This window comes from Nymphaea colorata, chromosome 4 (assembly GCF_008831285.2).
Source record: "Nymphaea colorata isolate Beijing-Zhang1983 chromosome 4, ASM883128v2, whole genome shotgun sequence".
Lineage (NCBI taxonomy): Eukaryota > Viridiplantae > Streptophyta > Magnoliopsida > Nymphaeales > Nymphaeaceae > Nymphaea > Nymphaea colorata.
Genome location: NC_045141.1, coordinates 17,485,782 through 17,504,502, shown reverse-complemented (window position 1 = coordinate 17,504,502; position 18,721 = coordinate 17,485,782). Strand labels below are relative to the sequence as shown.

Here is an 18,721-nt window from a genome sequence, read left to right as displayed (position 1 = left end):
TCCAATGAAGCCCTAATAATCTGATCCATTACCTGGATCACAAATCTCGGTCGAAAACCCGAAAGAGTCTGGACCTCCTTCGTCCGGGCACCGGAGCGAGGAGGTTCGAATTTGCCATTCAACAAAGGATGAGGGTCATTCAGGTAATTAAGAACGCTTGAAAAATGGCGGCCGGCTTCCCACCTTCCCGCATGCAACGGCTCCATCTGACTCGGTTGCTTTCGAGGGAAGCGGGAAGGGAAGACGCTCACCAGGAGAAAGGACGGAAGGAAGGAGGAGAAGAAGCAGGAGAATGGGGAAAAAACAATTCATTTGTGAAAAAACCGACGAGGGAAGAGAGAGAGGGGGAATCGAAGCAATGCAAAGACGGGAACCCGCCGATTGAGGCAAGAAAGAGAGAGAAAAAAAGGGTGTTCGTGCTGCATAAAAATATGCATTGACCACAGGGAGATCACGTGGAGGTGAAAAGGAGGAAAAACAGAGAGAGAGAGAGATCCTTAGCCCTTTTGCTTAAACCCCCCCTCTCTCATATGTCGACTACGCCTGGCTATTTTCTTCTCTCCCTCTGTGTCTGAGAGGCTTCTTTTCTGCTGTGCGATTTCAGTCCGTCTTCTCCATTCTGGAGGCAAATTCCGTGGAATTTCGTGGTTCCTTGTAGATATTTGATTGTTTTCTGACGTGTCCAAGCGAGATTTACGCGTGGATGAACCCCTAGCAGATCGGAACGGCAGAACTGAAGCAGATTTTCTTCATAACGATTTCCGTTTTTTCTATTTGACTTCGCCTTTTCCTTTTATATATTTTCTCAGCGACTGCGGTTGCGAGAAAAGTGAAGTTTCGAGCAGCTGTTATATTTCCTTTCGTGGTCTTTGAGTCTTCCTGTGAGTTTCGGATTCTTTTTTTCTTTCCAACTTCTTTTTCTCTTGTGAACATTCATTTGGTTCGAGCATTTGATTTATGTAGATTTTAATCGTAGGAGTAATTTTTTTCATCTTAGGTTAGAGGGTTGAAGTTGCCATGGGTAAAATTGAGCTCATCACGTGGACATTCTCCTCATGTATGGGTTTTTTTTTTTTTTTTTGTTCTCGATATTGTTTCGTGACACAATTATAAGCGTAAATTTGATGGACTTTACAGTGAAACTAAGGTTAAGAAATTAAAATAATCTTATTCTATGTTTCTTTTAGTGGTTCATATCCAGAGAAACTATCGGCTATTAAACGCTCATTCGTTTCCCTTTCCGTTGGTATTCTGGCATTTCATATGGAAAACTGATGGAAGTCTTAGATAGCCCTTCTGTCGGTGTGACAAATTCTTCAATTTCAGTGGTTGAAATGAATGAACAAGAATTTCCAAATTAGCACGAGGCAAAAGGAAATTAAGCCTCAAGTTTAGCGGTGCAGGATCATTGAATATTTTTTTCTTTGTTGTTCTTTATAGACGAGAAATTTTGTTAATTAGTTGGATGAAACTTAAAGCGTCTACCACGCCTGAAAATGATAATTTATATCGTTTTATGCATTAGTATTTTGTAGTTCATCCTCTTGTAGCAAATTGAAGCATTTGATCTGCATCGAGTAATTTTGATGGAATATGTGGTTGTCATTCTTCGTGTAACTAAGTGCGAGTTGCCTCAGTTTCTGATGAATGTTGAATCCGTACACGTTTCTTTAGCGAACAAAAACTCCTAAACACATGCCAAGCAAGTTAGCACAATCTCTCTCCCTCTCTTTCTCGTTTATGTGTACTTCGTACGTGCATTTGAAGCTATTCATTTAATTGAATCCTAAATCTATTGCCATTTTTTTCTTCTCTCTTGTGGTCTGCGAGCTAATAAATTTATTTGCTAAGATCCATCTTAGTGCTGTTTTTCATGCTATGTTTCCTTTGATTTTTACAGGCTGCCAAAGTCAGCATCAGGATTGAATGCTTTGAAAGTAGCTTTCAAAGGATTCATGTGATGGGTCCTTCATACATCTTTGTTTATGCTCTGGGGGACCTGCACTACTACAAGATTGCGGTCCAAAGTTCTCCGATGAATGGCTCTGACTTGTCTAATTAAGCATTTTATGCTCAATCTTTCCTTTTCCTGTGGCAAGTGCAATGGGGGAAGATTGTCCAATGGAGGAAGATTGTCCAATGGGGGAAGATTGTCTAATGGAGGCAGACTTAGAAGTCCTTCCTTCTATGTGGCCAGAAGATTTGGGTGATGATGGTGGGAAACTCTTTAATGTGGAAAAGCCAAGTTTAGAGCAAGATATGCTACAGGAGGTCAATATTGGAGATGATCCTTCAATTATGGACTTCAAGCGCCTCGTAGAATTAACCAAGTACAGTGAGAAAGGTTCTTCCCAATTGTCATACCTTGTAAAGCAATGGGAGTATAAGCAAGCCAATGTAGTCAAGCTCCTCAATGAAGAGCTTGACATATTAAGCAAACAAAGATGTGAAGCCGAACTCAAACAATTGGAGATACTGGAAGATCATCAATTTGAAGAGGACAAGTCTGGTCATGACAAGCGACCGGTTTCTATATTGGAAGATGATTATAGTTTATGGAAAACCATACCTGCAACGAAAAATGATCTGGTAATTGATAAAAGACGAATAGAGATTGATGCAGAATATGACACAGTTAAGTATTGGAAACAGAGAGCCCTGCAACTGGAGAAAATGTTGGAAGACAGCATACAAAGAGAACATAGACTTAAGGAGAAGCTGCAATATATCATAGAGAACATGGAAAAAAAATCCTCTCCCGTAGAGGAATTGTCGCAGATCCTGAAAAGGGCTGATAACTTCCTGCATTTTATTCTCCAGACTGCTCCTGTTGTATTTGGTCATCAGGTAAGATTAGGTTCCGGATTTAACCTGTTTCCTTTTTCCTTTTTTAATAGCAGAACATTGAAGTAGCGTCTGGTGTTCTTTGTGGTGCCTATTGTGTGGAAACTCCAAAATAAAAAATAAATGTATTTTTGGCTATTGTGCTGTCCGATGTAGTGGTTTCGTAATAAATTTTTTGCTCTGACTATGTCCGTATAAGGCAGAAGATCTGCAACTGTTTTTACTTATTTTTCTATTTGAAAAGACTTTTTGACGTATGGAATATCTCATTACTTGTCAACCTGCATAATCCCCTATATTATTGATCCAGTAGGTTGACATGGTACATTAGCTATATTATATGTACTTAAAAGCTCTATGCATACCTAGGTGGCAGACTCTGCACAAAAAGGCCTAGGTGGGGCCTTGGCAATCCTATTCAACAGAAAAAAGGTAAAAGATACCAAGGGAGGAGAAGAAAAAAAGGTGCAAAGTGGGATTTTAAAACTTCACCTAAATCAATATATTATAAGATTGAATAAGCCGAAAGGTAAACTGTTAGAGTTAGAATAGAAAATTAGTAATTTTTCTTGTTTGGGGCACCTAGATGCCTCAGTCCAGGTGCACCTTTTTGACCACAAGGTGCAAAGTAATTGTTTGTTCCTTTCCTTATTTCATGTTTTTATGGCAGTTAAAGGTCATGTTTGTGAATGGAGAAAACTGTGATCAAGGTTTTGTTCCTTCATGAATTTATTATTTTAGCATGTCCTCTGTGGTAAACTTGTCATAATGTTCCTTAATTTACATGTCCATATTGTTGTATGCAAAACAAATCAGATTAATATAAAAAACCACCATGAAGTTTTCATTTCGGGTAGTTGTTTTAGTGTTCAGTAATAGATGTTTCCACATTTATGTTTTCCAAAGGCTACACAGGACAAGGGTTCACCAAATATTATAGTAGTGAATCTCCAGGTAGCACACAGAATATGTGGTGTGGCAGAATTTACACTTCAAACTGAAGCTAGTTTTGAGTTTATCTTGTTGGAGTTAAGCACTTTGCCTTTGTTGCTTTATGATTTTAAACCGTGGCTTGCATTGAAAAGATATTTATTCCAGTGTCACAGATATTGCGATATTTTCAAATATCATGATATTAACGAAAAAAACATGAAAATTGTGATATTTTGAACAAAAATAGGAAAATAGATTTATCAAGTTACTTCCACGATTTTTTCATCTTTCTCTTTTTATCATTGATATCATCATGGATTCAAATTTAAAATCCAAATAAATTATTATTCGTCATTTTTATCATCATTAAAGCATTCTTTTTTATCACTCTTGTCTAGTTTCATTTATTTTTTTCATTAGTTTCGGATTTATTGCATTTTTACCTAACTTTTTAATTTTTTTTCATTTTTTAAAGTTTGTTGAAGTTTTCCCAATAAAAACAACTCTGCCAAAAAATACCAGAGAAAAATCTCGCTGTAAAAAGCCTGGTAACAATATTTGTGACAATGATTTGATGCAACTTTTTAAATTTTTTGCTTCCTTTGTCGTGCATGACCTTCTGTCATGGAAAATGTTGATTATTTTGTTTTGCTTTTGTTTTAGGATAAAGAATTGCGGTACCGGTTCATATATAATCCCTTCCCCAGTCTTCAAGAGCAGGTAACATACTGTATTTTGTCAATTCAGTCGAATGCTTCTTCTCTTGCTTCAATTACACCAAGATAAGCAATGTGATCTCTAACAGTGTTGTATCATTTAGTGAAAAAACTTGGTATATGAGGTTCTAGAACAGTTTTGCCCTGGAAAGGTCTTAATAACGTACTTTGGTAGAGTAGTTACTAACGTTCTTCTTTCCAGGATGTTATTGGTAGAACAGATGTTGAGATCTTTTCTGGGGAAGGTGTCAAGGAAAATGAAGACTTTAAAAGAGAAGTGTTAGAGAGGGGAATAGCAGGAAAGAGGGAAGTCACCTTTCACACCGAGCTATTTGGCTCAAAGACATTTCTAATATATGTGGAACCAGTATTTAGCAAGGCGGGGGAAACTATCGGCATAAACTACATGGGGATGGACATTACGGATCAGGTGAAACATTCTGTGACTCATGTTTTGCTTCTGATGTTTGCAGTCCTCCATTTCTGTGAACTATACACACCCTTACAGATGCAGGGATGCAACCTGTTTAATTAAGTTTACAATTAGATTTGTATGTGAAGAATGCATAATGAAGCCAAATTTAACGTCCCTCTCAACTTGTTAAGTAATAATAACCACTATGATTGTTGCCGACCGACTGTGTCTGGCCCGGCCAAGCCAGTATGCTGCTTGGCCAGCTTAGGCATAGCTCGGGAAGCATGTGGGATTCAATCGGACGCTAAGTCAAGCAGAAAGCAATGCACGTGGAATGGCAGCACGGTGGTGCAACGACGAAGCGTATAAATGCGTCATGGTCATTAATCCCTTTGGAAGTGCAAGTCCGTCGTTGGGGAATCAAGTGGGTTCCCCACGCGTAGCGTTTGGATGCGCAAGGGGGTGCGCGTGGGTTAGGGGCAATTCTCCCAGTGGACGCATATGCTGCGTTCTACAACCGCGTAGAGTCACGCGGGGGTGAGTAAGTGAATGCTCATCGTCGAGTAGGGCGATGGTCGGCCGCCTTACTTAATGACATATAGTCGTCAACTGGCTTCGGCTGGGGACTTCCTCCCAAGGGAAGTCTACCCCCACCCAGATTTCGTATGGAAGTAGATAGGCACTTGGAGGAATAGCGAAGTTCTGACAGGGCCTCATGGCCACGGCTTGCCGATGGCCTACAATGGGATAAACCTGGGTGATGGTGTGCCGAGTGTTTTGCACTCCTCATCTAGTCCACAGTCCCAAAAGACAGATAAACACTTTCGCAAACTTAAGAGAGAGAAGGGCTGGCCGAAGGCTTTGGGGAAACCTTCGGCGCCGGGCGGGCCGAATAAGGCTTGAAAAAGTCAGCCCGTGACAATGATACTCTCATTTATTAATTATGCATATGTCATTAAAGAACTGCTGGTTGTCTGGTTCATTACAGCCACCACCTCACGGTTTGAGTGTGACTACAGATTGTTTTTAATCTCAAAAAAGTTATTTGACAAAATATATACGGCATAACCTGTATATTCATATTAAAAGATGTCTAGGTGTCCTTGTTCGGTGTATGGAAATAGAAATGAGAAGGCAGGGTTGAAAAAAAGCAGAATATCGTATACAACAGCTAGTGCAACATTCCTATTAAATGCAACAATAGAGTTAGATGCTCATGGTTAACTTAAAGTTAAATCTTAAAAATGCTAAGTAATGAAATGCTTTCTGGCATTTCTTTTGTGCATCATGCTATTTGTCTTGGATATGAGTTCAAAGACATTTCAGATGGACAGGCATCCTAGTCTTTTAGGAAATAAATATCACCCAGAATCCAGGGTATTGATTGATATTTCGGTTGGAATTTGTTGGTATTTGTTATGGCACTGCACCTAAGAATACAATAGTTTGTCTGCATAGGCATTTGGGTCAGAATTTGTAGGCAACATTTTATTAAGCCCCTGTAGGTAACAATTGCATAGCTCAATGCCTCTATCAGGACTTCAAGGCTACTCGTTTTCTACAGTTGTTCTTATTTCTCATGCAGGAATTACTTTCTAAATCTGCGGGAAATTCTTTTTAGAAGCTGCTCGAAAGCATATTTAGATATCTTATATACTGATACAAAAATATGAGGTGCTAAGATTTGATATCTACATCAATGAAGATACTGCTTGGATTCTGGATGTGTAAATGCTTAGGTGATCTAGGTAGATTGTTCGTTGTAATTTGACTTTTTTCAGAATTCTTGCCCTCATGGATATCATAAACACAAAGCCTAAAAGTCATGGAATCACATGCAATGATTTGGTTGGAGTATTGTCAGGAAACAAATCTCTTACATACATAATGAAGTTTAAAACGATATTCCATTTTATATGCAAAGATAGAATGCATTCTAAGAGCATATTTCAATAGGATTTGCAGCTGAAAATTTGTTTAACTTGCAGGTTAAGAAAAGAGAAAAGATGGCAAAAATTCGGGAAGAAATGGCAGTTCAAAAAGCCAGAGAAACAGAACTGAATAAAACAATTCATATCACGGGTAGAAAAGATTAAGTTGGACAGATGAATTAGTTTAAATTTTAAAGTTGGAAATGAAATATTTTTTGAATGCAGCTAAAATATTTTTCACATTTCCTTTTCTGCTCTTGACTTGTAGAGGAAACTATGCGAGCAAAACAAATGCTAGCTACCATGTCACATGAAATACGATCACCTTTATCTGGAGTTGTGAGCATGGCTGAGATTCTTGCCAACACCAAACTGGACTCTGACCAAAGGCAGTTATTAGACGTCATGCTATCCTCTGGGGATCTGGTTTTGCAGCTTATCAATGATATTCTGGACCTTTCTAAAGTTGAGTCAGGTGTGGACCTATAGATTTTTGTGATTCTTTCATTATTTCTATTTTCTACATGCCAAGAGTTGTGAGTCTTTGCCTGCATAAAACTCATGGATGTTGAGTTAATGATATCAAGCTATGTACAACCATGGAAATACTTTTTGTAATTTGACAAGCTTTATGATTGAACTGCGAGGCTATTTTGAAATAGCATAGATGCATGGTTCCTCTTGGCTCACGCAAAGGCCTGAACTTCATTCTAACACTGTTGAAAATGCCCAATAACTGGAAAATATGTGCCTCCTCTATTTTTGTTTCCTTAAGCTGGTTGCTTTATATCATTGGCCATGTTCAACCTGTTTCTTTGGTCTTCTTTTACTTTTGAGGAGCATGAACATTGTGTAATAAATGGAACTTGAGCTGTAGCAGGTCAGATGCAACAAGAAGAGATGCACATGGACATAGCACATGTGCACACACACACACATGTAACGTATTGTATGTATTTATGTGTTTGTGTTTTTGTTATGCATAAGTGCATATATATATGTTTGTGGGCTGACAATGTCTATGAGGCTGAGCAAGGCTCCAAATGTCTGGCCTGAGCTGGTTGTGCTGTCTGCATGAAACATGGTTCCCCTTGGGTGTATGTTGTGTCAAGCATTTTAACACAGACATCATTATAATTCCTTATTCTTTTAAACCTTTTCATGTTGGTATTTGAATTTGTAAATATGATTTTTATCCCATCTTTATTTGTCGCCGTTTCACTTGACTGCATGTTTGATTTATATTGTAATATTACTTGCTACAAAAATACACATTAAAGATGCCATGGTTTTATTGTCTCTCAAGACAACAGAGGGAGGAATTTTTGTGCAGAACGAAAGTGTTATTTCTGGGGGATAGGTCTTTATTCTCCAAGATGGATGAGCTAAATAATGTTTTTTCAAATGTAATGTTCTTGTTTTTCCTTGTGTTGAACTAGGAGCCATGAAATTGGAAGCAACAAAGTTTCGACCAAGAGAGGTTGTGAAGCATGTACTGCAGACTGCCGCTGCATCCTTGAGAAAGGAGCTCACTTTGGAAGGATTTGTAACACCTCAAGTTCCGATTGAGGTTAGATCATCACTGTCACATCTGTTAAAATGGACATATTCTCAGTGTTGAATTTCATAATCCTGTCATCAAAGCTATGGTGGCAAGGCAAAATGTTCCAACTTTTCATTGTAAATGTGATGTATGTGCAACTAGAAGGTTGTCCATGTTGCAAATTTTCTTTACATCAACAACATCTGCAACTGCTCCATTAAATAAATGGTCAGTGTTATGTTTTTACATTACCTCTTGGTTTTAAGCACGGATTCTTTTTCTTCTAAGCCTTTTATGATTAGTATGCAACCATTTCATGATTGCCTGTAACATGGCAACCCTTGAATTACTTGAGTTCCCTGTTCCATGATAGCCCCTAGTCATGGTGGCTCCTCGGGTCCTTTTCATCTAATCACACACAGGCTGCTCTCTTATTGTCTGATTTTTTGTTGTCTTGAATCTCTGGAGTTTTTTTGTGAGGCTCTGAGTGATATAATTAGCTCTGCGGTATCTTAAATGTTAATGGCAAAAAGTAGCACTTTCATGAGTTTTTGAATAAGAAGATTATTAACATGCTCACAAATATGTAACGTCAGATCTAGAGTGGCCTTTCTAGAGCATGGAATGCAGATATATAGGGAAACTTTTAGTAATGTTCTGATGAGAGAGGATGTCATGCTGAGATAATAGCACTTCTTTTTTATGCAAAGTAAGAGGGGACATGTAATATTCCTCTTTTACTCTGTCAAATTACTGACCCTGGATTCTTTAATATAAGGTCTATTCATCATTATTATTATTGTTATTATTATTATTATTATTTATGAATATTGACTCTTGGAATGTCAACCCCATTTGTTGATTAATATCAAGCAGAAGTGTCAAGGGTTGATTTTCTGAAAATGTTGGGAAGGACATTTAAGAATCCTCCAACTCTTGATTCTATTAGTTTTAGTAGGATTTTGAAGAGAATGAATACAAGTATACTTAAAGTTGTACATTTATTAGTTTAATCTATTCACTATGTTGATGTTACTAGCCTGCAAGTTTTGTTTGTCTGTCCTGCCAATTTGACTACCATGCTTTGATGCTAGGTCATTGGTGATGTGCTAAGGATTCGGCAGATTCTAACAAACTTGATTACGTAAGATTCTTTTTATTATTAGGCTTCTTTTTTTTAAGCTTATTTGTAGGCATATGCCTAGTATCTTTAAAGGCTACTTAATTTTTGCTCATCTCCACCTCAGTTGGTTTGTGATTGCAGAAACCACTTCCGTCTTTATTTGCATATATTATGCATGAATCATCAATTATCACGTCTATCATCTGAAAACTTGATGGCCAGAACTGTATTCTCAGTTTAAGGAAATGAAAACAATAAAAAAAATTTCCAGGTTGACATAAGCCAATAATTATATGTGAATATTTCACATATGGATGTGTGCATAATATTCACATATTTAGAACTAGATTTTGAACTATCTAAGCCAACAGAAGCAACTTCACAGCCATTATGCACCAGTAGCCAAGCCTTTTAAAATACAAGTATGTGAAGGACTTGATTCGGTCAAAAAGTGAGACCTACCTCTGGTTACTGCACTTTGCTGGAGGAAATCTTGTTATTATCAGAGTACCAAAAAAAAAAAAAAAAGCAATGAAGCAGGATAATAGCAATGTCATTGAGTGCTCACCAGCTATGACTTTCACATGTGTGCATTCATGTAAGTCCAAAGCAGCCAGCCCCCTGAGTAGGTTGAACACCAGATGCAAATCAATTGTGTTATTTTTTATATGGAGCCTTGCAAGTTGCAACTGCTAAGAATGTAAACTGGATTCAATATTTTGATTATTTTTTAGCACATTTAGCTCAGTGGTTGACATGGGACTTATAATTAGTTGACTACTCCCTCTGTCTCTCTGTTTCTCTCTCTCTTCCCCCCTCCACCATGCATGCATGCACACACATGTATAGAGTTGTTTGTCGTATTTTTTTCTTGCGTAACAAAGTTTTTTATTTTTCTTATTTTTTACTATTATGCATCTATCAACAAGCTCTAACATCTCATGTTAAATTTTCAGCAATGCCGTCAAATTTACACATGAAGGAAAAGTTGGCATAAATCTGTATGTGATACCAGAACATTGTTCTGAAAGTGTTAAAGAACGTTACCAAAACTCTTTGAATGCTGATCAGGCAAATATCGACAGTAAAGCAACTGTCTCTACTGCATCTCATGGTTCTCAGCAGGCATCATCTTATCAAATAGATAAAGAAGATCAAAGTCAGCACAATGGTCTCAGTGAAGGTTCCAGACCTTCAATAAGCAACGTTCCATCTTTGTCAGATGCAGACAAGGAGAAGCTTCATTGTCCAGATGGAACAATTGTGTGGCTAGGTTGTGATGTATATGACACTGGTATTGGCATACCAGGTGATTTCTTGCAACAAATATGATGTTTTGGTTGCATTCTCTGTGTTATCTTGCTTTATGGAACAACTCTAGTTATTTCTGCTTATAATCTTTATCATATTTGATATATGTCTTCTTGCATGTGTAGAGAAGGCATTGCCAACACTATTTAAGAAATACATGCAAGTCAGTGCAGACCATGCCCGGAAATATGGTGGAACAGGACTTGGCCTTGCCATCTGCAAGCAGTTGGTGAGACTGCATCCTCGAGCTTTGCTCCTGTCAGCTTTCAAGCTTTGCTTCTGTCAGCTATGCAGCCAAAAGTGTGTCTTAAGAGAGCCTGCCTAGGCATGTCTAGGCCTGGATGGCCACCTTTTGAACTAGGTTGTATCACCTAGGCACCTAATTATAAAAAAGTGTTAAACTTTCTTCAACTTCTACTTTACTTTCTTTGTTCTTCTTCTTTGTTTTTTTTATTTTTTTTCTTGTCTTCTTTCTTCCCCTCTTTCATCCTTTTAGGCCTACCTAGGCTCCTCCTTTTTGAAGTTCCAGCACTTAGGCCCCCTAACACTTTTGACTACATAAGCTGCCAGCCTTTTTTGTTCTTGTAAATGATTGTAAGGCTACTCACGTTCTTGCCTAGGGACTGTTTGTTAAAACTTAAAACATCTCCTTTGGATTTTTCTACTAAGCTAGAGACTGCTGGCTGTTTCTGTCAAAAGGTTGACTTCTTGTTACACTAACCAATATTTTTTGTGATTTATTCTAATTTTATTATTTGGAAAGATTACATAATGCACTTAGTTTCTTCATCATTTTATTCATTCTTTTATTCAAAGCTAGCAAGTAAAATAAAGCTATTAAAATAGCTTGTAAGGAAATCATGTTTAGTCTTCTATATAGCTTACTTAAGAACTGTGAGCCATATATGGTTCATGTAATTTGTTTTTCTTCTCCAATTGTGTGGGTGAAGTATCTCAAAAAATTTAACTTGGCCAATTATGTGCATATTGACAGTGCTTTGGGTTTCTTTTATTTTAAAGTTTTCTATATTTTCAGTTACATGCATTGCATATTAAGGCATGAAAGTTCAAATTCTCTTCATAATGTTATGTAGTTTTGTCGATTTTGTTTTGGTACTTGTAATTGTTCTTAATGCAAGATTGTATGTTGACTTGCTATTGATTAGTTGAAACATTTGACACAGGTGGAATTAATGGGAGGAAAGCTGAGTGTTACAAGTCATGAAAATTGTGGTTCAACATTCACATTTGTACTGCCTTGCCATGTTCCTCAAGAAGAGGAGGTATCAGATGATACTGATAATGAAATTGGAGGTCTGCCCAACCATCACACTCTATCATTTTCTGGCATGGAGGAGGCTAAAGAAGGACATTTTCACTTTCCACCTAGAGTATTATTATCAGTTGGTGGAAGGATGAAGCCTTCACCACTAAACAATAACCTCACCAACACCATTAATGCAACAATTGGATTGCCTCCAGTTTTGACGCAACCTTGTTCCTTAAATCATGGTGCCAGAGAGCCAGCACTTGATGATTCTTGCTCACTTACAAACACTTCAGAATCATTTTTGGACCATGAAGGTTCATCAGAAAGGCATTTAAGGCTTGATAGTGATGACAAAAACATGACAAAAAGTGATGACAATGTTAATGACCAAAGAAATTCAAGTTGCGATACGCTTTCCCATGAAATTTGTGAGGCACCAAGCAGCTCGAAGATGATGGGTCTGGAAGAATGTCAGAAAACACATCAGAGTCAGGAGGATGAGAAATCTGCTAAAAGCTGTGGCACGGCAACAGTTAGCACCTTGGAACCAAAAAATTCCAGGTCAAAACCCAGGATCCTCCTCGTTGAAGATAACAAGATCAATGTGATGGTGGCACGGTCAATGATGAAGCAGTTGGGTCATCATATAGATGTAGTGTACAACGGATTGGAAGCAGTGCATGCCGTTCAGTCTTCTGAATATGATCTAGTTTTAATGGTACTATTCTCTTTTACTATACACTACATTTGAAACAGAATATATTTATATAACATGATAACAATAATTTTCTGTCCATTTTTTTAGGTAAAACTTATTTCACTATATTTCTCGTAACATTTCCTTGCAATTGATCTTCATCTTTAGGGCTGGGCTTATGTTCCATTCTAAATGATTAAACCCCAAGTTCAGCTCTGGATACAAATCAAATTAAATTGGAGATAATTAAGTTGGATTTGCTGATATATTAGATCTGACCTTGAGTCTGTCCTACTTACATTCTTTGTCAGCACTTTGGTATGATAATTTTACATATTTTCCTAGCTCATGCATCTCTTCATTTCTCAGGGAATTATCATTAAAAGTACAGGGAGTCAGGGAATCATCAAGCTACCTTTTTTGGGAAACATCCTTTTGGTTGTAATAATATATAGAAAGTTCATGAAAACTCAGAGATCTGTCTTACATGCTCCAAATTTTTCCACTTTGATCTTATGATGAGGGATGTTCACTATGACCAGCTACCTGCTAATTTAATTTCTAACCAATAATAGAAGCAGCTCCCACTTTGCTCTAGCAACATTTTCTAATTTGGAATGAACTGAAATTGTTTGCGTCTTCACTACACAAATATACCTTTGATTTCAGTGAGGCCTTAACTAGTGAGCTTGCAGCTTGAAAATTGTTATTGCTTTACCTTGTTTCGCACATCATGCATTTAGGAGTGGCCTTTCAAATTCTTCAACATATCGTGGTCACTGAGCATATCATGCATTTGAGAGTGGCCTTTCAAATTCTTCAACATGTCATGGTCCCTGAGTATTGGGTATGAATTTTATTGATGTGCTTATGTGACTGGCTTTCACTTAAATGCAGGATGTATGCATGCCAGTAATGGATGGACTTCAAGCAGCAAGGCTAATTCGCTCTTTTGAAGAGACAGGAAAATGGGATGATACTGTTGTGCCAAAAGACGAGGCCAAATTGCCTTCCTCGAGTGTTGAGTCTCATGGACCAAATTCAACAACACAATGCAAAAGAATCCCAATTATTGCAGTAAGTTGATGATGAAGCTCTCTTTTATGTAAAATTCAAATTTTTTTGGGAGATATTATACTTTGATCATGAGCTTTGTCACGTGCAACGTAGCAGAACTCTTTACCCTGAACATGCTTTTCAGTTTTTAGTTAGCATACTAGCGTGTGATTTTTTTTGTGCTATTGCTGAATGTGAAGTTTCTCAGGAAATAACATAAAATTTATATGCATAATTAAAGGGAAAAGAGATGCCTGTCTTCAGTATTTCACTGCAAAAGTTGGCTAGATGCTTGTATTTCTGAACCCTGCTTTTGAGAGTTTTTCATGAAACTGATTGCACGAACGTAATGCCATGCTACAAAATGTTGAAGCGAACTTCTTTTTCATTTCTCAATGTATTGATGCGAGAAAATGTCAGGTTGTTGGTTTTTAATCTCGTGACAAGTTTGACCTGAAAAAAGGGAAAATACAATATGAGAGTTGTTTTTTGTTTCTGGACATGATTATCACCTTTATATTGGTTAGCTACATAAAAGATTATGTAGAATTTAATGTGAGTATCAAGTTTCAAATACGCCCACAAGAGTAGAAAATATTTTCTGTTTTATTTCTTCAACCATTGTTTGCCAAGTCTAGCTTGTTGTCTTGGGAGCAACGAGAGTTCTGGGAAATAAGTTTCTCTATTACACTGCACATAAAGAGAATGTATGGGGTCCAAATCTAACCATTTAACCTTCCATTTTGGCAGAATGCTCCTATGAAACTGTGGTTAATAGCAGTCTTTTAATTGTGTAATAGTCCCATACAAGTCAGTTACCAAATAAGGTATGAAATATTCTATAATGAAACATTTCATAGATATCATGAATTTCATTTTCAAGTCTTTTAAAACACAAAGCAACAGAAATTTGTAAAAGTAGAAAGATGTGTCTCCTGTACTAGTGTCTCATGGACTATATATATATATATATATATATATATATATATGGAGGTAAACCTCCTGGTCAGTATTGGCATTTAAATGCTGAACCTTTTCCTTTTGAGGATCCTAAGTCATGGTGGGCGTTTCCACCCTGAAAGCAATATTTTGCCATCAGTAGTCCTGATTGGTTATTTCTCTAGTTGTGATACATGTGCCAATGTAGGTAAAAATGCCTATGTAGTTAAAAACATAGGTGAGCCTAGATGGCAGACCGGCAAAGAGACTTGGGCAGTCATATTTTGGCAGAAAAGAAAGATAAAGAAGAGTGGAGGGAAGAGGAAAAGGGGCTATACCAAAACAAGTGAAGTCTTGGAAAGTGTGGGAAACTCCTCTGCCTCCATTCATCCACCTCAATGCATTATAAGATAGTCTAAACCAAAAGATTTAATTTCTGAATCTAAAATTTTATGAAAATAATAATTTTCATGTTTGGGCTGCCTTGGTGCCTCAGACTAGGGATCTAGGTGGCTGCCCAGCACCTAGTGCCTAATCTTGCTTATGGTATGATGCAGTATGATATATAGTACATTGGTTCATAAGCTTTAGTTGATCATGTGTGAGCATGTACAGAACGTGACATATATTTAGAAGTACTCATCATAAGTAATTATCTATAAGAAACAAACCAAAATTTGTGCTGATAATGTGAAGTAGTTTTTGAAATCCATAAAGTAGATGGATACATTTTGTAATGATCTGTCATGGTAACAGTTAGCTGTTTGATGTTACTTGGGAATCAAACGTGTAGGTGACGTATTTGTTCATGTTCAGGAATTGTGTTGTGGAGAATTTTCCATGTGCCTCATTCATGTCAGTCTAGCTGGGTCCTCTTGCCTTGCCTGGATGATGTGACAAATCACAACGAGTTCAGTTACTAATTGACTTTATAAAATAGTTGGACTGCTCAGAAAATACTTGGAATGCAGTATAGATGGGGAATATGTAAGACTGGAGTGATATATTATGCTAGTAGCTAATTTTCTCGTTTAGATGAATGTTACATCCCCTACTGATGGATGTCACATGGATCCAGTGTTGTGTCAGCAAATCAAACTTTTCTTGGTTTTCAAGATGAACTGAGTGATCCCCCCTAACTGATTCCTCTTAAAATTCAGCTTAACCTTCTATACTTCCCTTGCACGTGATTATTGTAGGCTTGTAGCAATTAAAACTCAAATTTCTTGGTTGTTTAAATTCCTGTTTATGTATTTTCGTAATTGTATTAGCAAAATGGCTATAAAAAAGGCCATAGTATTATTGGCAGGAATCTTTTTAATCAGCACATTCATCTAGTATCAGATGATGTATCTGGTTAATCACGTTCTAGTTTTTCCTTCCTTTATAATGTATCGAATCTCTAGTGCTGGATGAAACTTTTACAGGACATGGAATCGTGCCATTCAATTATTTGACAATAATAAATGGCATTAGTTTCGTTGAGGAAGGAGATTATAATAATAGGAAAGAGCTAATGTAATATTATTCAAAAGATGGAAGATCCTAAGCTGTTGGGTTTATTTCAAGCATAAGCTTTTCCAGTTTCAAGGTCGGGACTGATTAAATCACTAAAGTAATTGATCATAAGAAAATGACCTTAGGAAACAGTATAGCGTTCTGGTTGGGAGTGTACCGACATCATCCATGTTCATTTCATCTTTATGATTCTTACTCTAGAATCTCCTGCTTTTTTACCAGAACTGGTTAACCTGAAAATACTGTGGCTTGAACTAGAAAAAAGATTATCCTTGTTATAGTTTATGATACTTATCAAGTCAATGTCCTTGTCTTTTGTTGGTTATTGCAGATGACAGCTAATGCATTGGCTGAGAGCCCTGTTGAATGCCTTGCAAATGGTATGGATTCTTTTGTTTCTAAACCTATGACCTTTCATAAGCTGAAAGATTGCCTTGATGCGTTTTTGCCACGGTGAATCTTTGTATATTAGTAGCTGTATATTTTTTCTAGGAAAAGGAAAGAAAAATAACCTCCTGAAAGATGCAAGGTCTTTTATATCAGCATTCTCTGATCTCTATGGCAGGGTTAGATAATACATCTTTGCACAGTGAAACTGAGTATACTAATCAGGCATGATATCTTTTTTTATTAACTCGTCATGACATGGGCTAAAGCGCATACATGAAAACAATAAGAGAGTTTGTGAAAGCAGTTACGCTTTTTAACTTTTTAAGCTCGGTGTTTCTAAAAGTTTCTTTTCTAAAATTAAGAATTCTGGTTATACAAGGATTCGTATTAGAAACTTTCATATTTATCACTACTTTCAGGATCTTTAGGTTATCGGTTATGAGAACTGTCCCTATCCATTTCTTAGTTTACATAAATCTTCCTAGTATTTTTTTTTAATATACAAAATTTCGTATTTACCACGAAGGTTGTTTGTATTTCCTTAATTTTCGTTTATTTGGATGGAAATGAAAACAAATTGCTTAAAACTCCATCCAGTGCATAAAATCGATTATAGTCATCGATTCAGATTGACATAGGTCGAAAATGCAGCTGGTGAATTGATTCAATTGCGATAGCTTTATTAGTTTTTAACTATTTTGCTTTTCTGTTACTTTTAATGGTTATTAGCTGTCATTTTTCCAGCGATTGAACCTTATAGATCAAAATCGTTGATTCATGTTCAAAATTTCCACTTTTGCTTTTTATTTCTTAGAAGACCTTGTTGCCGTTCTAACAATTGAAAAAAAAAATGTTTAAAAAATGCCATCCCAAATCAATTTGATTTGGCTTATTATTTGGAAGCTGCTTCTCACATCGTCCATGTGGTTTGTCCGGAGCCCAACCTTGAAGAAGATTAAAAGTTTCTTGGTGGCAACCTCCTAATTTTCATAGGAAACCGAAGCCGATACGGTTTGGTCCTTTTAGGGGATCTTATTTTGTACGGAAAGTAACCTCGTACTCGCTCAGACTTTTCATTGAAAAGAAATTGGCAACATGGAGAAGACAGAATATGTTTATTGGTTAAGTTGATTTTTTTTTCATGTTCATCTTCTAGACTGTAAACTACCACGAGATCCATCTTATCTAATCACGTTTGACTGCTCTATCCCCGCCATTTGCATCGCGTGCTGAAAACTGCATGCATCTGTTGTAATATTTCTGAACTGTTTTATCAAATCATTTATATTTCATGTCATTGCAAACTCTTCCCAGTGCCAGCAACCGACACATACATGTTTTCTATTTGTTTTATTACAACATCATCATTCAGAGCGTTAATGACATTTCATGAGGGAAGATTGTTTCCGTCATTACTCTTCAATGTTAGCTGCCTTAGAGGGTGATTCTGCAACAGTAAACGAAGGCGGAAACATATTAGAAAGTATTGTCAATTTTTTCCAAAAAACGAATGATGAGAAAAACCTAAAGGGAGAAAACGTTCAAGTCAGTATAGAAATCAGATGCTCATTGGCAGTATAGAAATCGATGAATGTGCGACTTCACAAGAAAGACTGAAGTGGACATTTCTAAATTAACGTAAAAAGTTATAACCAAAACTAAACGGGAGAGAGTAATCAGCCGGTCACGATTAAATAGTGCCACCAAACATAACTTAAATACATATCCTCGTTTTCTACTCTAGTTTCACTCTGTTAGTCTGTTCCATATGCAACTCCTTGAGAATGGTTACTAAGTATTGCTGGTCACATGATACTTGATACTGCATTTTCGTGTTCAGAAAGCCTATGATACTGGCATTGCAGCCTTGAAATATCGCTATAAATTAACTTCATGACAGAACTTTTTGTTTTGATTTTTTTAGTATATGTTTTATATACTCCACATGTTTTGCTCCTGACATCTATTCAAAACTCAGAGAAGCAAGTCTAAGAAAAATATTTCAATTTTCCCTCACAAAACTTGAAAAGAGAAA

General features: G+C 36.9%; 1 protein-coding gene across 2 annotated transcripts; it reads left to right on the top strand.

Moving 5' to 3' along the window:
* Positions 1–212: 212 nt before the first annotated feature.
* On the top strand, positions 213–16,817 carry LOC116252389 (histidine kinase 5). Of its 2 annotated transcripts, XM_050077504.1 has the most exons (14): positions 213–881; positions 998–1,057; positions 1,901–2,847; positions 4,441–4,497; positions 4,696–4,923; positions 6,897–6,990; positions 7,108–7,314; positions 8,279–8,409; positions 9,477–9,526; positions 10,462–10,814; positions 10,942–11,045; positions 12,001–12,804; positions 13,681–13,860; positions 16,628–16,817. In XM_050077504.1, the coding sequence occupies exons 3-14, from the start codon at positions 2,104–2,106 to the stop codon at positions 16,751–16,753; spliced, it is 3,078 nt and encodes a 1,025-aa protein (XP_049933461.1). In that variant the 5' UTR covers positions 213–881; positions 998–1,057; positions 1,901–2,103; the 3' UTR covers positions 16,754–16,817. The 2 variants fall into 2 exon arrangements, with proteins under 2 accessions (XP_049933461.1, XP_031482464.1); XM_031626604.2 differs by lacking the exon at positions 998–1,057.
* The last annotated feature ends 1,904 nt before the right edge of the window (positions 16,818–18,721 follow it).